Below are 21208 nucleotides of genomic sequence, written 5' to 3' on the forward strand. Positions count from 1 at the left end.
AAAAAGAAGTGAGAGAGTGAGGGAGGGAGAGAAAGAAAGAAAAAAAGAAAGAAAGAAAGAAAGAAAGAAAGAAAGAAAGAAAGAAAGAAAAAGAAAAAGGAAGGAGAAAGGGAGGAAGGGACGGAAAGAGAGAAAGAGAAAGAAAAAGAGAGAGAGGGAGGGAGGAAGTAAGGGAAGGAAAGGAAGAAGGAAGGGAGAGAGAAAGGAGGGGAAGAAGGAAGGAACGAAGAAGAAAAGGGGAGGGGAGGTAAATGATTAGTTCCAAGTCTCTCCAGGAATTGATCATGTCCTATTCACTTACTCTGCAATGCTGAGTGGTCATTTCTCCCTTACCCTGGCATATAGTGCTGTGCCAAGGTAAACACAGTCTTTTATGAGGAATTTTCTCATCAAGAGGAGATGTGAAGATATTAACATCTGAGATTCCCCAGCCATAAAATGGCCCAGCCTATTTGCCCGTGTGTTGTTCATGGTTGATGAGTTCTTCCTCCTACCCATGGGGAGTCCAGGAAGCTTGTTAGAGCTCTGTTCTTAAATAGGAACAGACAGCAGGGGCCTGAAGAAAGCTTCTTAAATGAAGTTACAGATAGTGCAACCACAAAACGAAAGAGGAAATTATCAGGGGGAAAGAAAACATCTTTCAGAGCTTAAAAGAGAACTCTTAAAAGTTAAACATATGAAAAGTAGAAATTATGAAAAGCCTAATTAGAAGCATTGGAAGACAAAGTTGAAGGAACTGCCAGAAAGAAGTGGAAAATAGGAGCGAAAAGTTAATAAACTTAACTGGTCCAGGATGTCCAATAACCAGAATGAAAAAGAGAAAAAATGAAGGAGAGGAAGTATCAATGAAATGACAGAATAGACATGATTCCACAGTGAAGGGACCCACCGAGGATATTACTCACCCAGTACATAGAAGTAGATCTGTACCGAGGAATATCACCATGCAGTGTTGTCAGTGCCCTGGGAACTAGAACAAAGCTCAGCTCCTGTAGAGAAAGGAGGAAGACAATAGCAGTATTGGACCTGGAATAGAAAAATGATTTCCAATCTAGAAATCTATACCCAGCCAAACTGCCCGTAAAGTTTGAGGATAGATTTTTGACAATTTCATAAATGGTTTCAATGATTTTAGCTCCTAATTCCCCCTGCTTAGGGACCTAGAAGCTGTGAGCTACTAACTTGAAGTCAAGTAAGAAAGGAAGATATAGGATATAGAAAATAGGAGATCCAAAATACTAAAGCAGCAAAGTAAATCCCTCAGATTTTCTGACAGGAAATACTGGGAAGACTACTGTGCTAACCAGTCCAGACTGGAGTGAGGCAGAGGCTCCAGGACAGCCTCTTCAAGGCACAGTATATGTGAGGTTCACCACCCTGAAGGAACATTTTGGTAATTGGCTGAGGTGTAGAATTTATGATAAGTACATAGAAAACTAATTTATTTTTTAATTAATTAATTAATTAATTAATTTATTGGTGTAAAGAAAGGGGGGGTAATCAGAAGGGGGAATGAAGGAAACTAATTTAAAGATCTATATAGAAAAGGAAAAGTGATCATGTTTTACTATACTTAAGACTGCAAATTCTCTGAATCATCATTGTAATCCAGAAATTTTGTCATGTGCATTTTTATCAACTTGTTCAAAATACTCTTTTCTACTATGATTTCATATTTGGTTGAAAAGGATGTTGTAAAATTTCAAAATGGAAGATTTTTTAAAGTATATATATTTTGTTAGATTTCTCATTTAGTTATATTGTAGGCATACAATGTGCCCCATACAATACTGATTCTTTGGAATTCATTGAGACCTGACTTATGGCCCAGTGTCTGGTCACATTTTATAATGTCCTATGTGTGCTTGAGAATGCACTTTCTCTAACTGTGGGCAATTTTTCTAATTGCCTACCCAACAAATCAAACTTGTTAGGTATTTGCAAGTTTTCCAAGTCTTTACTAATATTTTCCTCAGATTAACTTAACACTTGGCAGGGGTGGATTGAAATCTCCCACAATAATGTTGAATTTGTTCACTTCTCCCTGTAGTTTTGTCAGTTTATATATTTCAAGGCTGAGAGCATACAGATTTAGAATTATATGTCTTCCTGGTAAATAAAGCTTTTTAAAAATCGGTATTAGTGACCTTTTTACCCTTAATAATGCTTTCTCTCCTGGAATCTCTTTAGTTTAGTCTCAAAACCACCTCCTCAGCTTTTTTTTGGTTAATATTTGCCTAAAACATTTTTTTTTCACCCTTTGAACCTTCCTCTGTTTTAGGACGCTTCCTGTCAATATCATTTTTGTTCATTTTTTTTCCCTTCAAACTGAACATGGCAAACTCTGCCTTTTAATTGACAAGTTTAAATCATTTTTATTCCATTTCAAATGTACATAGATTTGTGTCTACCATCATACGTATTACGTTACTTTTTTCTGCCTTTTTTGGTGCTTTTTCTTTGCATTTTCTGAGAGTTTTTTCTTTGTTTTTGCCTCTGTTTCTCATTCCATTTTTTTTTCCATCTAGTAATTTGGAAGTTATACACCATATTTCTGTTCTTTTCGCGGTTATCCTTGAAATTTTACCAGATGTAAATACTCAGTGAAGGCTGGAGTTAATATCTTCATCCTGCTCTGGGTGATATGACCACATGGGACCATTTGAACTTCATTACCCCATTTGACCTACTTGCTCTCCATTTCCAGTTTTTCAGCTCCCCCTGCATTAGTTGATATTATTGGTGTTGGTGTTATTTTATCCTACTGTTTTGTTTTGATTTGTTTGTATTGATGAAAAGTAGTTCTTTTATCTTAGACCTTTTTTCCAGAATAAGTTCCTTCTTCCTAAAATGCATAATTTAGAAATTATTTTAGTAATTATCCTAATAACTAGTACATATATCAGGCTCTATAAGTGGAATATGTGCCTAGTGTTTCTTTATTTAAAAATGCCTTTATTTTACCATCATTCATGAAAGATAGTTTTGCTGGTACAGTTTTGAAATGGCTTCCATACTTCTGAAAATATTTCACTATCATCGGCTTCATTCATTGCTTTTGAGGAGGCTGGTGTAAATCAAATTTTTATTCCTTTGCGGATGGCCTTTTCACCCTTTTTGCTTTTAGAATCTTCTCATTGTGTTTGATGTTCTCTAGTTTTATTACAGTATGTGTCCTAGGATGGGTTTCCTTTTAGTTGTCCTGCTTGATATTTATTTCTCTTCCTGTATCTTTGGATTCATTTCTTTCATCAGTTGGGAAGAAAATTTGCACTTACTAAATTATTGCTTCTCCTTCCTCTATTTTGTTCTTCTGAAATTCCTATTAGACAAATGTTAGACTTTCTCATTCTATCTTCTGTACTTCTGTTTTCTCTCATGTTTTTTATCTCATTACGCATTCTAGGTTATTTACTCAAATTTATAACCCAGTTCACATATACACACTCTTCAGGTACATGTAACCATTTGTTTACACCTATTTAATAGCTTCTTTATTTCAATAAATGTAGTGTTTACTTTTTGAAAGTTCTATTTCATTCTTCAAATCTGCCAAGTCACATTGTATAGATTTTTGTTTTGTATTTTATCTTTGTGATTTTACCTTTTTAAAATAGTTATTCCATATTTCATATCTTTTAATTTTAATATGTCAAGTCCCCTGGAGATCTATTTTTTGTTTTTGTTTTGTTTTACTCTTCCCACATAGTGATTTGTTTCCTTGTACTAGTGATTTTTTTTAAAGATTTTATTTATTTATTTATTTATTTATTTGAGAGACAGAGAGACCAGAAACAGTCAGGAAAGGTAGAGGGAGAGGGAAGCAGACTTCCTGCTGAGCAGGGAGCCCCATACAGGACTGGATCCCAGGACCCTGAGATCATAACCTGAGCCAAACACAGATGCTTAACCAACTGAGCCACCCAGCCACCCCTGTACTAGCGATTTTTATTCAAGCACATTTTTATTTGATTTTACTCCATGACAGTTAATGATAAAATTATTATTTTTTTACGTTATGTTAGTCACCATACAGTACATCATTAGTTTTTGATGTAGTGTTCCATGACTCATTGTTTGCGTATAACACCCAGTGCTCCATGCAATACATGCCCCCCTTAATACCCAACACCAGGCTAAAATTAAAGGTAATTTCCTTCAGACAGGATTTACCTTTGCCCCTTTTGTGAATCAGGGGGGAGGGGGGACCTGTGGACCTGGGAGAATTAATTGGGAAGTCTAGCTTCTAAGCATTATTTAAAGTTCATTGTTGCATGGACACCTGGGTGACTCAGTTGGTTAAGCATCTGCCTTAGGCTCAGGTCATGATCCCCAGGGTCTTGGGATAGAGTCCCAGATTGGGCTCCTTGTTCAGTAGTCCCCTGCTTCTCCCTCTGCGTACTGCTCCCCCTGCTGTGCACGAACTCTCTCTCTCTCTGACACATAAATAAATAAAATCTTTTTTAAAAAAGTTCATTGCTTCAGATTTAGCATTCATTTGTTCATCATTTATCATATGTTCTTTCCCACCATATACTTTCCTATACACCCTCATCTGTAAAATAGTTTTGTTCCTCAGTCTATTTGGTGGTGTTATTTACTGCCTAATTTTTTTCAGGCTTCAGTAAATATTTTCTGAGAATGTGTCATTTCATAATAAATAAGACTTCATTTACCTGAATTGTGAAGTGAAAGGATTGGAGATTTAATCATAAATAGGTTTTTATAAGTACTACCCTTTGAACTTAAAAGTTGGGGGGAATCCCATCATGTCATTGGATATCCGTCATGTCTGTGTTGCTGCCAGCAGAGATGCTGGTTTTTATCCTTGTGGGATATGCATGTCTGTAAATATGCGCCTTCTCAGAGAAAGCCCCATATTAATGTTGTTTTCATCATAATGTTACACTGAAGCTTTTCTCAGTGTTGAGCATCCATACAAAATAGAAGTGTTTCCTGTTATAACAGACAGGATAAAAATGGGGAGAGAGGATAATCTCTTTTTGGGCAGTGGTAATATATTTTATTGGAAAGGATTATCTTCTTCATGTGCTTTTAAACCACATTTGGCTCAGGGTTTAGTTTTATACCAAAAGAAAATTCTGTTTCCTTCTTTATTTTGTGTATAGTGATCCAAATACCTGTAAGTACAAATCTAAAAGTGCATGCTTGAATTCAACTTCCTCTACCCTGATTTACCCATTCAGGAAGATGATTAAAATGGATCTCTAGTAAAGGAGAAGGAAATCCTGACCTCTGTAGTGAATCAAAAACTGTCTCCTAAAAAAATGTAAATACTTTTTTTTGTAGAGTCTGCCTTCTCGTGCAAGATGCCTATGGAATGTTCAGTGAAGTACACTCTGAGGGTGCCATCTTGAAGGACCAACAGTTGGAAGGGAAGTCCTGCAGCCTTATGGGAATGAAGGTTCTACAGAAGGCCACCAGAGGAAGGTGAGGACACTCTGTAATAGCATCTAGTTTGCTGCAATGACTGGTTCCTTTATTAGTGTTTTATCTTTTATTCATTTATTTATTTATTTTAAGATTTACTTATTATTTGAGAGAGAGAGAAAGAGAGTACAAGTGGAGGGAGGGGCAGAGGGAGAGAGAATCTTCAGCAGACTCCCCCATGAGCATGGAGCCAGAGGTGGGGTTCGATCTCACAAACCTGATCTCATGACCTGAGCCAAAATTAAGAGTCGGATGTTTAACCAACTGAGCCACCCAAATGCCTCTTGTCTCTTATTTTTAAAGACAATAAACTAGGATCCTAGAGTTTGCCTGTGAAACTAGGCCAGAGCTGAGTCAAGCCCATAAAGTACTTCTAGGAGAAAAATTGGCAACAAAAACAATAATGCAGGTTTAGTGATTCCTAATTTTATTGAAAGTTAAGAAGATAAAAAATGTTATGCATGTGTGCTTTAATTCTAAAGATTTTTTTTCTGTATGTTTTCCTAGTTAAAAAATAAGATAGTTTTGCATTAGTCAGTTTATGTAAATGAAAATATAACTTAGTGTAAGGACATTTTATCAGCATTAAACAAATTCTTAGGTTGTCATTTCTTTTTGCTTTCCATAGTAAGAAAGTTTTGTTCTCTGTCAAGTTTCATGGCACCCTACCTTAAAATGTGTTTTTGGATAGGCGAGATAGAATGGTATGTAGATCTGGTCCAAACTATGGCAATTACATCTCCATTAATCATCCTAAATCTATAAGTTAGGGAAAAGAAGAAACATTTTTAATCAAACTATCCAGTCATATAGAGAATTAGTGTAAACAGTGAATTTGGGATTTTCTCAATCTTATTGTAATCTCTCCTTCCTTCAATAGTGTATTAATTCTCTTGATGTTAATTTTTTACTTAATTATAGTAACACCTGAGCTTATACCAGAATCTGAGAGAAAAAAAACCCATGATGAATATATGATGTTCTGGTTTTGAAGCAGTTATTGATGGCATCCTCCAGTTGTTTGCATAATGAACATTCTAGCCATGGTCATTCTAAATTGTGAACATTTATTGAGTATTGTTCTGACAGACCTATGTAGGCAGTCAGCATTCCCAGAGACCACAACTCCGTGTCTCATCTGGCTTTCATATAGTACTGTGCAGGTGAGTGATGGCTCTGCCTGAAAGACATGTATTTCATAGAAAGATCCCCTATAAGCCCTGGGTAGATAGATACAAGAGCATTTTAGATCCATGAAGATTTGTCTTATAGCAAATGCTTCCTTTTATTTATAAATGGGTGGCTGTATTATAATGCAATTGCGTTATAGATTGGGGGTGGGGAGGTTTGCCCAGATATTTAGAAAGCTTATCTACATGTGTGAAAAGCTTAAGTTTCGGGGCGCCTGGGTGGCATAGTGGTTAAGCATCTGCCTTCGGCTCAGGGCGTGATCCCGGTGTTATGGGATCGAGCCCCACATCAGGCTCCTCCGCTATGAGGCCTGCTTCTTCCTCTCCCACTCCCCCTGCTTGTGTTCCCTCTCTTGCTGGCTGTCTCTATCTCTGTCAAATAAATAAATAAAATTTAAAAAAAAAAAAAAGAAAAGCTTAAGTTTCACATGAAATTTATCTTTATTAAGGCTGAGCCTCATTTTAGTCCTACGTTTTAGAATTTCAAGTTTCTAAAAAGACTGTGTAGATACAGTAAATGGTATCGCCGCGCCAACATATTGACCTGACAGCATTAACTCTATCAGGGCCATGTGGGAGGTAATCTTTCTCGATGTGAACTCTACACATGAGCCTCCCACCTGAGCACACCAGGATCCAAGTGGGTGCCCCATCACGGGAAATCCTCCCTATGGGGCAGCACAGTTGCTCCAGCTGCCAGCTTTCCTGGTGTGTTACAGGCCATACAGAGGCTGCCCTGGGAGGCTTACTTCTTGCTGGAGACTACAGCACATAACTTTTTCTGGCAGTTCTACTGGTAAATGACAGAGCTACTGCAATCCTGAGTCTTTGGCTCTGTAAAGTTCATGTTCTTTTACCATTATGCTTTATAGTTGTATGTGTTCCTAAGACTTAATCTACTTTTTTGTGGGTTACAAGGGGATCCCTACTACTAGATCTATAACATTCCCATAGGAAATGTTTTTACCACAGGAAATGCACTGAGTATTGCAAATAATTCATTTACAAACAAACTTTATGGAACCTATACCATTTTTAGGTTTGTAACTAAATACTTGATTTTTTTTTTTAGGTTGGGATTAATTTCTTTACTTATATATTTAATTTTATTTTGGCACACAGCTACCCAAATAAATGTTTAGATTGTCTTTTTGGTCTTTTGGAAACTATATTTCTTCAAAACAAATGATTAAATCACTTAGGAATGCTGGATGTTATAATTGCCTATTAGTGATATCATCCATTGTCAGTCATCCATCCATGGCCCAGTAAACACAAATTGTCTATTTTCCCTCAAATTACTTTGTTTCGTGGCAACTCCCATAAACTCTAACAAAATGTACTTCTCATAAACGTTAACAAAGTACATTTACTTCCCAAAATTCAAGCTAAAATGATTAATTATAATTATATACCTCCAATATCTAATATAGAAAATAACTTTTTTGCCAGTTGGAAAATAGTTGTGTGTTTGGGCTAAGTCATGAAGTCTTTTAGATCTTGGCTAGCAGATTTCATCTGATCCATGCTTCTAGTGATGGAAAATCACTACTCCCTACAAGGGCTATGAAGTGGACCGATGACCTCAGAGCTGTCCAGTCAGACAGACATGCTGTTGGATCAGTGTGTGGGGAACGGTGCTCTGTCTACCTGCCTCATTTAGAAAGGCTTGCAGAAAAACAACAATCATATCTTTTGTACTTCTCTGACATATTTTGGAGTTGTGTGTCCAAACTGACTGCTTTAAAGCAAAAAGAGCCTGAAAAATAGCCTGGATTTAAAGGAAAAAAACTACCATTTAAAAAAAAAAAAAAACTGCTGAGGCATGCTCATTAAACAGAATGTGGAGCTCTGCCTGTGCTTTCTTCCTCTCTAGAGCACTCCCTGCTATTTGTCCAGTGACTCTCTCCTCCTAAGGCATGTGCCCTGACCTTTGTCTTCCCACGTGGCCTGTGCAGCAGTTTAGTGGGTCAAATGAGCAGAAAGGTTACATGACTTTGCTGTCTTAATTCTGTGTATGAACTTTATCTTTTTATTGTTGATTATTATACGGTTTCATTTTTATATGATAGGGAAATACTGAGGGGGAAAAGAATTCCTAAAATATGTGTTACCCCTATAGAAATGGAAAATATAGCTAGCCAAATTTTTTTATGGGAGAGGGGAAATTCTTTCAGTTCAAAATCCTACTCATATTTGTGTCCCAACTTGTTAAAACCCACTAATCTCTGCATCTAAAATGACTAATTTGTAGGTGGTATTTGATTTAGATCTGTTGACTGGCCCTTTAAGGGAAGATTTTATTGAAGGGCATTTAACAGTACTCAATATATACAGAAGGCTCTACCTGAGTACCCAGAATGAGAAGGAAGCAGTTGACATGATCTTTGACCTTAAATTCCTTCCCTTTGAACAGAAAACTAGACAGGCATAAGTACTGGAGCAGTTACTGTTTTAAGTGACTAGATCCTAAATGGCTGATCTCAGATTTCATAAAAGAAGTTAGTGAGAACAAATGCCTTAAACATCCTGACCTATCAGAAAGAAAAGTTCTCTTCAAACTGGTAAGATGTTATCTGTGGAGATAATATGCAAAAGAGGAAATGACAGGATTTATTGAAAAGATAATTCACTCATTGATTCTATAATTATTTAGTGCCTCTTTGTGCTATGCCCCTGGCTAATGGCTGTGGCACTGAGCTAGCTCTGTGCTAGATTTTTGGGATTTATCCTGAACCAGAATATACTGGGGTATAAAGTCAACTGGATAAAGGCTTATGTCCTATTTTTAGGGATTCTGCATCAATCCAAGAGAAAATTAGGGCCTCTGTGAGATTTTCAGAGAAGAAAAGAAGAGATAATAAAAATTAAAATCAAGTTAAGATGACCCTGCTGTTTTACCTACCCATAGTGGGTTTAAGATAGAGGGAGAGATTGGGGCAGGGCTACCGATTTGGAAACTTCTATAGCAATTGAGAGAAGGAGAACAAAGAACCAGTTAAGAACTAATCTTAATTTCTGATACCTGCAGGCAGCTCCACCAGGAGTGTAAAAATAGACAGTTCCCTCCAAGAGCTCATGGACCAGCAGGAGAGCCAGGGGTGACCCAAGCAGACACTGACTGGCAAGTGCCTAGTACAGAGAGCTGTGGGCTGATAGCAGCCACCTTTGAGGGGGTTTCCGAGGGCAGGTCAAGATTTAGGAACCCTGAAGAGAACAGGAAAGGCCTGGGGCTAAGGACTAGAATGAGGAAGGGAGGGAAGACTGTCTCCATTATCTCCTTTGGGAGCCAGACTGAAGATAAGTCTGGTCAGCTTTCATGATAGAGTGAGGGGTGGGCACTTTGTGTGTGGGGTGGTGCATTTCCGAGAATGATCCAATTAATAGTTACTCTTTAAATGTCAACTTTTTTTTTTCAAGGTAACAGATAAAGTACTGAAAATTTTTATACTAGAAGCCAAGTTTAATCAAAAAGCTCAAATACTAACCCTATAGCCAGGATTCAGAAGTCCTTTACAAGCCCTCCTGCTAGTTCCCAGTGAGCTGCACTTGTGGCCTTTAGTCCCGCCACTTAGGCATGTGCCGTGCCCTAGACCTAGAACACTTTGCTTTTCCCCTGGGTCTTATTTAAGCCGCACCTTTCCCTCATAGCCAGTCTTAAGATGCTGCTTCATTAAGACTCCTGGCACCTGTACCCAGCACCGCTTCCTTTATCTCCTGCAGTTACTGCTGGGTCATCTCCTCCCTTCCTCCACATGGGCACCCAATGGTCATAGTGCTGCTTACTTCAGTGCCCACGCCCAGGCCTCTGTAGGATTCCTGCTGACCTGTGTCCTACTAGACAGGTATACTTTAATGTAAATAAGAGTGACATCGTAGGCCTAAGTTTGAATATGTCCATTTTTTTGGTAATAATATACAAACATCAAGACTTTTATGAGGAATCTTGGAATGGCTCTCCCAAGCTGGCCTGCACCATGTGCTTGGCTCTGACTCAAACCAAGATAACAGACCTTGTCTTGGTCATTGTCGCATTCCTTTGCATGGTGTAGACAATCAGTAAAAGTTGACGTTGATTAGAATGCCTGGTGGCCAGTATTTCAAACTGGTCTGCCCCATTGTTAGGCTCTGTGAGGGCAGGTGCTGTTTCTTGTTCACCATTGTATTTCCTGGCACATGACACACTCATAATAAGTATTTGTGAAATGGACATTAGTTGTTTGCTTGGGTTTATCTTAGAGTTTTCCTCAATAAGATTTGGATGTATATTTTTGTACATGGTAAGTGATAATTGTTGGAGCTCAATTTTAGCAGGAAGAATGGAAATCATTTGGTCCCAAGACTTGCATCCAGTGCAAGTGAGGGCCACGCTCTCTATGAACCTCTGGACATAGACCTTGCCTCACAAAGTCCAAGGGGACATGCATGGGGTTGTGCTGTGAAAACGCTTTACCAAAGAGGGGGAGAGTGTGAATGTCCATTACTTAATATTTCACAGAAAAAAGGTTTCCATGCATTGCACTTTGGTTTTCTTGTCTTTTTTAGTCCTCACAAGAGTCAGTAAAAGACTGTTCTCACCCCCATCTTAGAGGTGATGATGATTGGCCCAGGGTCACACAGTGGGCCAAGGTCAAACTCCAGTGTGATGTGACAGTAAGGTGTTCAGTCTCCTGTGGAGACCTTTGCCTTCGCTCCAGCTGGATGTGACCCAGAGTACACAGAAGTGCAGTAGAAGGGAGTCATTAGGAATTATTCAATGCAGGTTGACTGGGTTGGGTTAGGGTTATTATTGAGGAACCATTTCAGATGCTCTTTTAGCAGGAAGTATGTGGTGGTGAGAGTTCTCCTTGGTTAAGAAACTTACGTAGTAATTTCCTTCCTTTGATTTTCCCTCTTCAAAAAGGCCACCCTTTTAAAGAGCTACATGCTTCCCTTGGGGTTAGGGGTCCAGAAACTCTTGTTAATTGCTGTGGTTGGAAAGCCTTCTTGTAAGGGATGTTCTTAATAATAATTTCATGATTTTGAAAAATAAAATTGCTCCTGGGGATTGCTTAGGTTTCTGGAAGGTGAATAAAATGTCAGTGGATGAGAATATACTAAATCTTGAAACCAGTGATGCTCAAAGAAGCAAAAGGAAGCTCCCCCTAAACAAGCTTCATGCTATTAATTTTAGCCTTTAATCAGTTTAGAAGTATGTTTTGTGTTTCCTCTGTGGATTTTATGTTTTCTTTCTGCCATTGTTTCTTAAAATGAGTATTTTAAATGAAAATTAAATCTTTCTATTGTCTTTGAAAGTGGGATTATTTTTGGTCTCTATTTAACAATTGTACAGGGAAGCATAAACAACAACAAAACAGTAAATAGTAGTTTAAGTAAGCAAATATTTTCGAGATTGTATCCCCCCCTTCTTCTTCAACCTTTCTTAATATTGTGTATGTGTTGTTCTCGTGTTCTGATGTATTTCTTTCCTGACATTATAGAGAGTTTCTTATATATCTGTGCTGCCCACACCCCCTTATTTTGCTGCTGTGGTGTTCTCTAATTTGAGGGCAACCAAATGGACATTCTGCATAGAGTAGAAAGTCTTAACTTGAAATCAGGAGACCTGGATTGTACTCCTGGCTGTGCTACCAGTACCAGTGACTCTGGCCCCTGATACATCTGGAAATTAAATGACTAGACCAGATAACCTTCAGGCCTCTTTAGGTTTATTACTTTCCCTTTCAGGGAGGCTTTTATTTTTAGCTTTGTACACAAAGATACTTTTTCCATTTGTACATCTTTTCCTTAAAGAAAATATTGAACCTGTTGTTTAAACAATCTTCTTACAGATTAATTTGCAAAGTTGCCATCTTTTTGGTAGGTATGGAGCATACATCTTTGGCTGAGCATAATAAACATAGTAAACCTTATAAGGTATATAAAGTAAGGATTACAGTCAGCTAGATTGTGACTTTCAGTGTAAAGCATTTTGGAAGGTAAAACAAGCTCTACACAACTTTTCTTTGAAATAGAAACATTTTAGGAAAATGATAATTAGGAAAATATTGTTTGCTCTAATCACTTTATTTCTGAGTGTCTTTGTTACTGTGAGTTGACAGTTATTTTTATTAGATTCTAATCAAAGATTAATAGAAATCATACCTTTTATTTTTATTGAGAGGGAAGGTATTTTTTGAAATCTGAGGTTATAGTCCCAAGTCACACAAATCATGATTAGATTTACAACTCTAGACTCCGGCTGTTGAATTGCTTCCTTATATATTTGACTGCTTTGCTGTAATCACGTTAATTAAATCTGATACAAGGAGATCTTTACTTAATAACTTAATCTGGTTAAAATAGTTTTAGTACCATACATTTTGCTTAAGAACAATGAGAATAGGGGCGCCTGGGGGGCGCAGTCATTAAGCGTCTGCCTTCGGCTCAGAGTGTGATCCCGGTGCTCTGGGATCGAGCCCCACATCAGGCTCCTCCACTAGGAGCCTGCTTCTTCCTCTCCCACTCCCCCTGCTTGTGTTCCCTCTCTCACTGGCTGTCTCTCTCTGTCAAATAAATAAATAAAATCTTTAAAAAAAAAAAAAGAACAATGAGAATAATCGGGAAAAGTTTCATCGTTAATTTGCAAAGACCTACATTCTCATTTTATTATGATAAGAAGGAGATGTATAGAAGAAATAAGGTAACCTAGCAGTATCATGCATCAAAGCTTGGTTTCTGTATTTTTATTATCAGCTAAATAGTCATTAGTATTCAGTAGCTTAATTAAGAACAATAAAAACAAAAGCAGGAGGGAATTTATAAGCCCGAGTCAGAAGAATACGGGGACATAGCACCAATAAGAAAATTCAAAAGGATACAATTAAACCAAACTGAAATGCGTGAGGTGCAAGAAGGGAGGATGAGCAAACCAATGGTAAATAAGTGGGCAAACCCAGTACTCTACTACCAGCTAACACTGACTGTATAAAACAGTATTTATATTGTACACTGGAAGTTAGGAAAGGTTTGACCAAAGTCTATTTAAGTAGTTCTGGGCTAGAATACTCCGTGATGACTTTGTATGCTTTGTACTGCATCACAGTGAGAGGCACACAACATCTAGTTAGCGAGAGCAAGACTAGGAGCAGGGTGAAACAGGCAGGCTCCTCTATCACAAAGTCATATTCTTCTCCCTGTGGTGTAAGACCCCGGCAGAAGAATCAAGTACAAAGTCTGTGAGACAGAACTGTGTATGGTGTGTTTGAGAAATAGTAAGGAGAAGGATTTCCTATAGTGTAGCCCTTGGCTAAGCTTATATCTGAACAGGATCATTTACCTATTGAATAATTCTTTTAAAATGAAAATGCTTCATAATCACAAAATGAATAATTTGTTTAATGATTGAGAATCATTTAATCAGAATTAATAACTAATCCCTGTAGCAAACAACTATTGATATTGGACCAGATCCCTTTAAAGCCCTTCCATCATTTCTTTTGTACCACCCCACCCCTATCCCCAGCTCCTTTGTACTTTTGCATCTGTGGGCCCACATCTGTCCCTGTCTTCAAAAGACTGCCGTCAGCCACAGATACTGTTTTACCTGCCTGTGAAAACAGCTGGAAGAATCTGAGAATTTGGGTCCCCCTTAGTTTAGTTTAGGTGGCCCTTAACCAATGAGTGTCTTATGAAAGCCCAACTCCTGTTAAAGTTTGGACAAAATCTAATCTATAATTCGCTCTCCAAAGCTCTCCTGTAAAATCTGACTCAGGCTAGAACTTTGCCAGAAAAAACAAACAAACTGGATGTCCACCCCAAAACGTTACCTCGGTGCAAACACAGAAGTATAATCACAAGCCCGTGTAGTATTCCACTGTGTGTGTATATACATGCACCACATCTTCTTTATCTGTTCATCTATCGGTGGACACCTGGGTTGCTTAGATATCTTGGCTGTTGCAAATAATGCTGCAATAAACATAGGGGTGGGTGCATATTTTTTTTTAAATTACTGTTAATGTTTTGTTTAGGTAAATACCCAGTAGTGGAATTATTGGTTCATTTTTAATTTTGTGAGGAATCTCCATATTGTTTTCTGCAGTGGCTACACCAATTTACATTCCCACCAATGGTGCAAGAGAGTTCCTTTTTCTCCACATCCTCACCAAAATATGCTATTTCTTATCTTTTTTATTTTAGCCATTCTGACAGATATAAGGTGTGATATCTCACTGTGGTTTTGATTTGCATTTACCTGATGATTTATGATATTGAGCATCTTATCACATGTCTGTTGACATGGATGTGTTTTTTTGGAAAAATGCCTATTCAGGTCTTCTGTCCATTTTTTAATTGGACTCTGGTTTTTTTGGTGTTGAGTCGTATAAGTTCTTTATATATTTTGGATATTAGCCCCTTATTGGATATGTCATTTGCAAATATCTACTCTCATTCAATATGTTGCCTTTTTGTTTTGTGGGTGGTTTCCTTCACTGTGCAGACACTTTCTATTTTGATGTGGTCCCAGTAATTTTTTGTTCTTGTTTCCCTTGCGTTAGGAGACATGTCTAGAAAAATGTTGATATGGCCAATGTCAAAGAAATTACTGCCTGTTTTTCATCTAGGGTTTTTATAGTTTCAGGTTTCACATTTAGGTCTTCAGTCCATTTTGAGTTTATTTTTGTGTAGGGTATAAGAAAGTGGTCCAGTTTCATTCTTTTGCAAGTCGCTATCCAGTTTTCCCGGCACCATTTATCAAAGAGACTGTCTTTTCCCCATTGTATATTCTTGCCTCCTTTGTCATAGATTAACTGACCATGTAAGCATGGGCTTATTTCTAGGCTCTCTGTTCTATTCCATTAATCCATGTATTTGTTTTTGTGCCAGGACCACACTATTTTGACTATTATGGCTTTGTAGTGTATCTTAAAATCTGGGACTGTGATACCTCCAGCTTTGTTCTTCTTTCTCAAGATTGTTTAAAGGATGGGATCTTTCCATTTGCAACAACATGGATGAACCTATTATGCTAAGTGAAATAAGAGGAAGACAAATGCCATATGATTTCACTCATGTGTGGAATCTAAAAAGTAAAACAAATGAATAAACGAACAGAAAGTAGAGTCAGCCCTATAAAATACAAAGAACTGATGGTTGCCAGAGGGAAAGAGGGTTGGGGAGATGGGTAAAATCAGTGAAGAGGAGTGGAAGTACAGGCTTCCAGTTATAGAATTAATATGTCATGGAGATAAAAGGTACAACATAGGGAATATAGTCAGTGATATTGCAATAGCCTTCTATGGTGACAGATGGTAGCTACATATGGGCTGAGCATAGCTTATAATGTATGGAGAAACTGAATCACTGTGTTGTACACCTGAAATTAATATAACATTGTGTGTCAGCTATACTCAAATTTTTTAAAATATTGTGAATAATCCCAACCTGAAGAAGAAAAGAAATATAATCAGAAGTAAAGGAAGGCATGTATTCCAGAGAATAAATGAAGTGGCAAACAAAGCAGATTTTTAGTAAGTCAAAAATAAACTGAGTTAAAAGAAAGAAATCTGACACGTGCTACAATATGAATGAACCTTGAAAACATTATGCTAGGAGAAAGAAGCCAGGCACTAAAGGTCATATATTATATGATTCCATTTATATGAAATGCCTGGAATAGACAAATCCCTGAAGACAGAAAGCAGACTGGTGGCTGCTGTCAAGGCTTGGGTATAGGAGAGAATGGAAGCAACTGCGCACAGGTATGGGTCTGCTTTGGGGGTGATGAAAATGTTTTGGAACTAGATAGAGGTGATTGTTACACCACAATGTGAATGTACTAAATGCCCCTGAATCATGTACTTTAAAAGAGTTAATTTTATGCTGTATGACTTTTACCTCAATTTTTAAAAAGGAAAATAGAAAAATGAACTGATTGACTAAAACATACTTACACTGAGTTGTGAAAACAGCTACAAATGTTTCATAAGTGCAGTTGGAGAAGAACAGTTTCTAAATGGAACCTTTGGGCATAATTTCACATATCTCAAAAAGAAATAACTAGGGACTAGGGGCTCAGAAAGGAAATGCCAGTTATTTAACCTTAACAATTATTTTGGGGAAATTAAGACAAAGATTTATTAAAATGGGCACCCCTCTAAATCATTCATCACCTTTATCTTTCAGTGAAAAATCCTTAAGGTAAGAAAGCTATTTTATATCTCCTCTAAATTGTTTTTATTATCAGTGATAGTGAAAATCAAGGCATTGATTAAAGCATACAAAGAAAAAACCAACAGAGTGCAGCAAGGCTTGGGACACCCACCAGGTTGATCACAGGAAAGTTGAATGGCAACCACAAACCACCTAAGAGCTTCTCTTTGAACTTCATGCACTAACCATTGTCAAGATTATTGCCCTAATAGTGTTTAGAAAAATTATTCAATAAAAATAAATTTGCATTGTAGTCCATTAGATAAGAAATTCTTTTTTGACTATAGACTTTTACATGTTTCTTTTTCTTCCCTTATTCATTCATTAACACATCATCTTACTGTGGATACATGGATGTTGTCCTAGTTCCAGTTTTCAGAGAGTTTACATTCTAGCAGGGAAGCAGTTTGGAACCAATCAATAACAGTATCATAAGGTTTTTGCTGTAGTGGGTGGATAATCCCCCTCATTTGCTTGAGTCAGTAGGAAGGCTTTAACAAGGCCTTCGTGGTATGACTTATAGGTTCATCAGGTTTCCAGGCAGACACCCATAGGAGAGCATTCTCCCAGACATAAATTTATGTTCCCATTTTCTTTTGACCAAAAACAGACTACCATTCAGAAGCCAAGTATTATTTTTCCTGTGTCTTCCATTGCAGTTAACATAGTTTTCAATAAAAACCTGACGAACATTTATTGAAGAGACTGTTTTTTTTCCACTGGATGTTTTTTCCTGCTTTGTCAAAGGTGAGTTGCCCAAAGAGCCGAGGGTCCGTTTCTGGAGTCTCTATTCTGTTCCATTGGTCTATGTGTCTGTTTTTGTGCCAGTACCATGCTGTCTTTGTGATCACAGCTTTGTAGTACAGCTTGAAATCCGGTATTGTGATGCCTCCAGCTTTGTTTTTCCTTTTCAACAATTCCTTGGCGATTCAGGGCCTTTTTTGGTTCCACACAAACAGTCTCTTCAATAAATGGTGCTGGGAAAATTGGACAGCTACATGCAACAGAATGAAACTTGACCACTCTTTCACACCATACAGAAAGATAAACTCCAAATGGATGAAAGACCTCGATGTGAGACAGGAATCCATCAAAATCCTAGAGGAACAGGAATCCATCAAAATCCTAGAGGAGAACATAGGCAGCAACCTCTTTGACATTGGCCACAGCAACTTTATTCATGACACATCTCCAAAGGCAAGAGAAACAAAAGAAAAAATGAGCTTGTGGGACTTCAAGATAAAAAGCTTCTGCACAGCCAAGGAAACAGTCAAAAAAACTAAGAGGCAGCCCACGGAATGGGAGAAGATATTTGCAAATGACACTACAGATAAAAGACTGGTATCCAAGATCTACAAAGAACTCAAACTCAATAAATGGGCAGAAGATATGAACAGACACTTTTCCAATGAAGACATACAAATGGCTAACAGACACATGAAAAAATCTTCAAAATCTTTAGCCATCAGGGAAATCAAATCAAAACCACCCTGAGATACCACCTTACGCCAGTTAGAATGGCAAAAATTGATAAGGCAAGAAACACAATTGTTGGAGAGGATGTGGAGAAAGGGGATCCCTCCTACATTGTTGGTGGGAATGCAAGTTGGTACAGCCACTCTGGAAAACAGTGTGGAGGTCCCTTAAAAAGTTAAAAATTGAACTACCCTATGACCCAGCCATTGCACTACTGGGTGTTTACCCCAAAGATACAGACGTAGTAAAGAGAAGGGCCATATGCACCCCANCACCCCAATGTTCCTAGCAGCATTGTCCACAATAGCTAAATCATGGAAGGAGCCGAGATGCCCTTCAACAGATGACTGGATTAAGAGGATGTGGTCCATGTCTACAATGGAATATTACTAAGCCGTCAGAAAGAATGATCNTCATCAAAAACTAGGGATGTACTGTATGGTGACTAACATAATATAATAAAAAATATTATTAAAAAAAACCTGACGAACAAATGATAAATTCAGAACCAAAACAGTCACAAATATTTCTTGGCTATATAAAGCGAATTTAGTAGTAATCTCAAAACTGTCTTTGATCTTCCTCCCTCACTTCACTACATACTGCCCCCGTAACCAAGAGACAAAATAGAACCAAGTTAACTTGGAATTATATAACTATGTCTGCCAGGGGACTTGCTGGTTAAAAAACAAAACTCATACTTCCAAGAACTTTGCTGGACACTGAGCAGAGGCAGTTGGGATTCAGTGTTGATAAAGGATACTGGTCTCAGAATCAGTATATCTGAGTTATATATTAGCTCTTATAAGTCTGCTGGTTGATCGAAACTAATCCCATTCTTAGTTATCAATCAGGATAAATAGTATTTGCTTCTCAGGGTTGTTAGGAGAATTTAATGAGATAATACATAAAAGTGTTTTGTACAGTCTAAAACACCATATAAACAGTGGTTCTTTCCTTCTTCCTACTTTATTTTTTCTTTTCTAATTAACTGAAAAGTAGAAATCTGGCCTGAATTGATCTAAGACTTTGTTGTCTTGTTTTAAACAAAATGGAAAGAGAAAGACAATAGAGTAATTTAGAAGAATGATAATTAGAAATTGGAAGTGTTCCACTTTTTTCCAGGAAAGAAAAGAAAGCCAGTTGGAAATTGCCAGGCCTTGTCAATTGCCCAATCATAATGGGAAAGAATGGATAATGAAACCAGTGGAATTAAAAGTACAGAGAGATTTAGTTAAAACAAGGATCAAAGAAACCAGAAGAAAGATCAGCTGATACAAGAACATAAAAACAACTAGTACCTGTCCCTCCAGGTTGGCAGTTTATCTAGTTAATGTGCCTTGCAGCATAACTACTCTAGAAATCAGCAAATGGGCAGGATTTTTTTTTCTTTTTCATTCATTCCTTCTCTTGGAAATCTCAACAATTCCTCTTTCTAGCCCCCTGCTGTTCTTTTCCTCACAAAAATCATAATTATCTATCAGCAGGCCAGTAGTTTTAAAACTTTGAACTTTTTTTAAAAATAGAAATACAAAGTTCAATTGAAACGTGACAACAAATCCATGTGGAGCTGTTCTGTTTAAAACTAGGAGGTGGATGAGTGGAGGCCCCCACAGCCTCTCCACCTGGCTTCTTAGGGCTCCAGCAGCATAGTTGGAAAGTAATTATTGAGGATTAATTGCTCCTATAAACATTTTACACATGAATATAGCTTTTTCCACCCTCTCTCAGGTTAGTAGCCTGTGGCAATAGTTACCATGAGGGCACAGGTAAGGGTATAATCCAGAAGCTGGATGGGAGTGTGTTCTTCTGTTAATCTCAAATATGAAATCAGATGTTTAATTTAAATATGCCATCCTTAGCTGGCTTTTCAGATTTGGAGAATCTTATAGGTCTTAATTTTAGATAGAATACTCTTAAGTCTTTATGAATTTGCCAATAAAATATCTGTCTGTTCATATGGGGCACAGAAAATGGAAAGAGAAAGTATCAATGTCACTAAGGTCCCTCTTTCATTTAACCCTCCAACTAGCTGGCATATTAGGTGATGTTATTCTGTTTTGAATGAAGATCCTGAAGCTTGCTGAAATTAAATAATTTGGCTCCAAATATGTGAGCTGGGCTCAAGCCAGATCCATCAAATTCCAAAGCCTGCATTTTCAGTATTGCAGCTGACGTTTAATTACTTCCAGTTTTAGGGGAATTCATTTCTGTAAATTTCCCATTTGCTTTATGGTTATAGTCCCTGGCCCTTAAATAAGAAATCTGATTACTTCTTGTCAGTGGTGTTGGTATTTAGATTCTTGGTGTTTTCCATTGTTTTTGTTAAACAATAGCAATAAGCTATCTATACTAGAATTATCTTGAGTAACCAGGAATGGTATCACATCTCTAGTAAATAATTACACTGAATGCTTCAGGTTTAGTTAGAGATTTTCTTTTTCAGTTGCTTAGATACTTATTAATGAAAATATAAATTCCAAGAAAGGTAATTTTCATTACCATTAAAAAAAAAAAGGCAGTTTGCTTCCTTCCTAGAATTGCCAACAATGGAGTGGATTGTCACGAAGTCCATTGAACCTGGATCACACATTTGTAAAAAACCTCACATTAGGACTTTCAATATTATCTGCAAATGAGATAATGAGATAATAATATAGCCACTGTTGGTTGTCACTGTACAAATAATTAATATAAAGAGTAAAGGAAATTTAATGATCTCTCTTTCCACTTGGTATTCATTCCAGTGAGTGTGATCTTTCATACCTCTCTTCATGAAGGTAAACACATCTTTAAACAAAGAGATAGGGTTTGCTTTTTCTCACTTAATAATTTCATGAGGATGTCTCTTTCCTGAGAGACGTTCAGGTTGTTTCCAGTTTTTGCCACTTCTAAGC

General features: G+C 37.4%; 1 protein-coding gene across 12 annotated transcripts in view; it reads left to right on the top strand.

Moving 5' to 3' along the window:
* Nucleotides 1–21208, top strand: part of SPIDR (scaffold protein involved in DNA repair) — a 502027-nt gene that overhangs the window by 420241 nt on the left and 60578 nt on the right. For all 12 annotated transcript variants that reach the window (XR_004622658.1, XM_034650137.1, XM_034650132.1 and 9 more), the window contains one exon: nucleotides 5311–5451. Coding sequence is in view for 11 of the 12 variants with exons in the window: in XM_034650137.1 (XP_034506028.1) it covers nucleotides 5311–5451 (141 nt within the window). In the remaining variant the exon portion in view is untranslated. The remainder of the gene's footprint in view (nucleotides 1–5310; nucleotides 5452–21208) is intronic.

This window comes from Ailuropoda melanoleuca, unplaced genomic scaffold (assembly GCF_002007445.2).
Source record: "Ailuropoda melanoleuca isolate Jingjing unplaced genomic scaffold, ASM200744v2 unplaced-scaffold11384, whole genome shotgun sequence".
Classification (NCBI taxonomy): domain Eukaryota; kingdom Metazoa; phylum Chordata; class Mammalia; order Carnivora; family Ursidae; genus Ailuropoda; species Ailuropoda melanoleuca.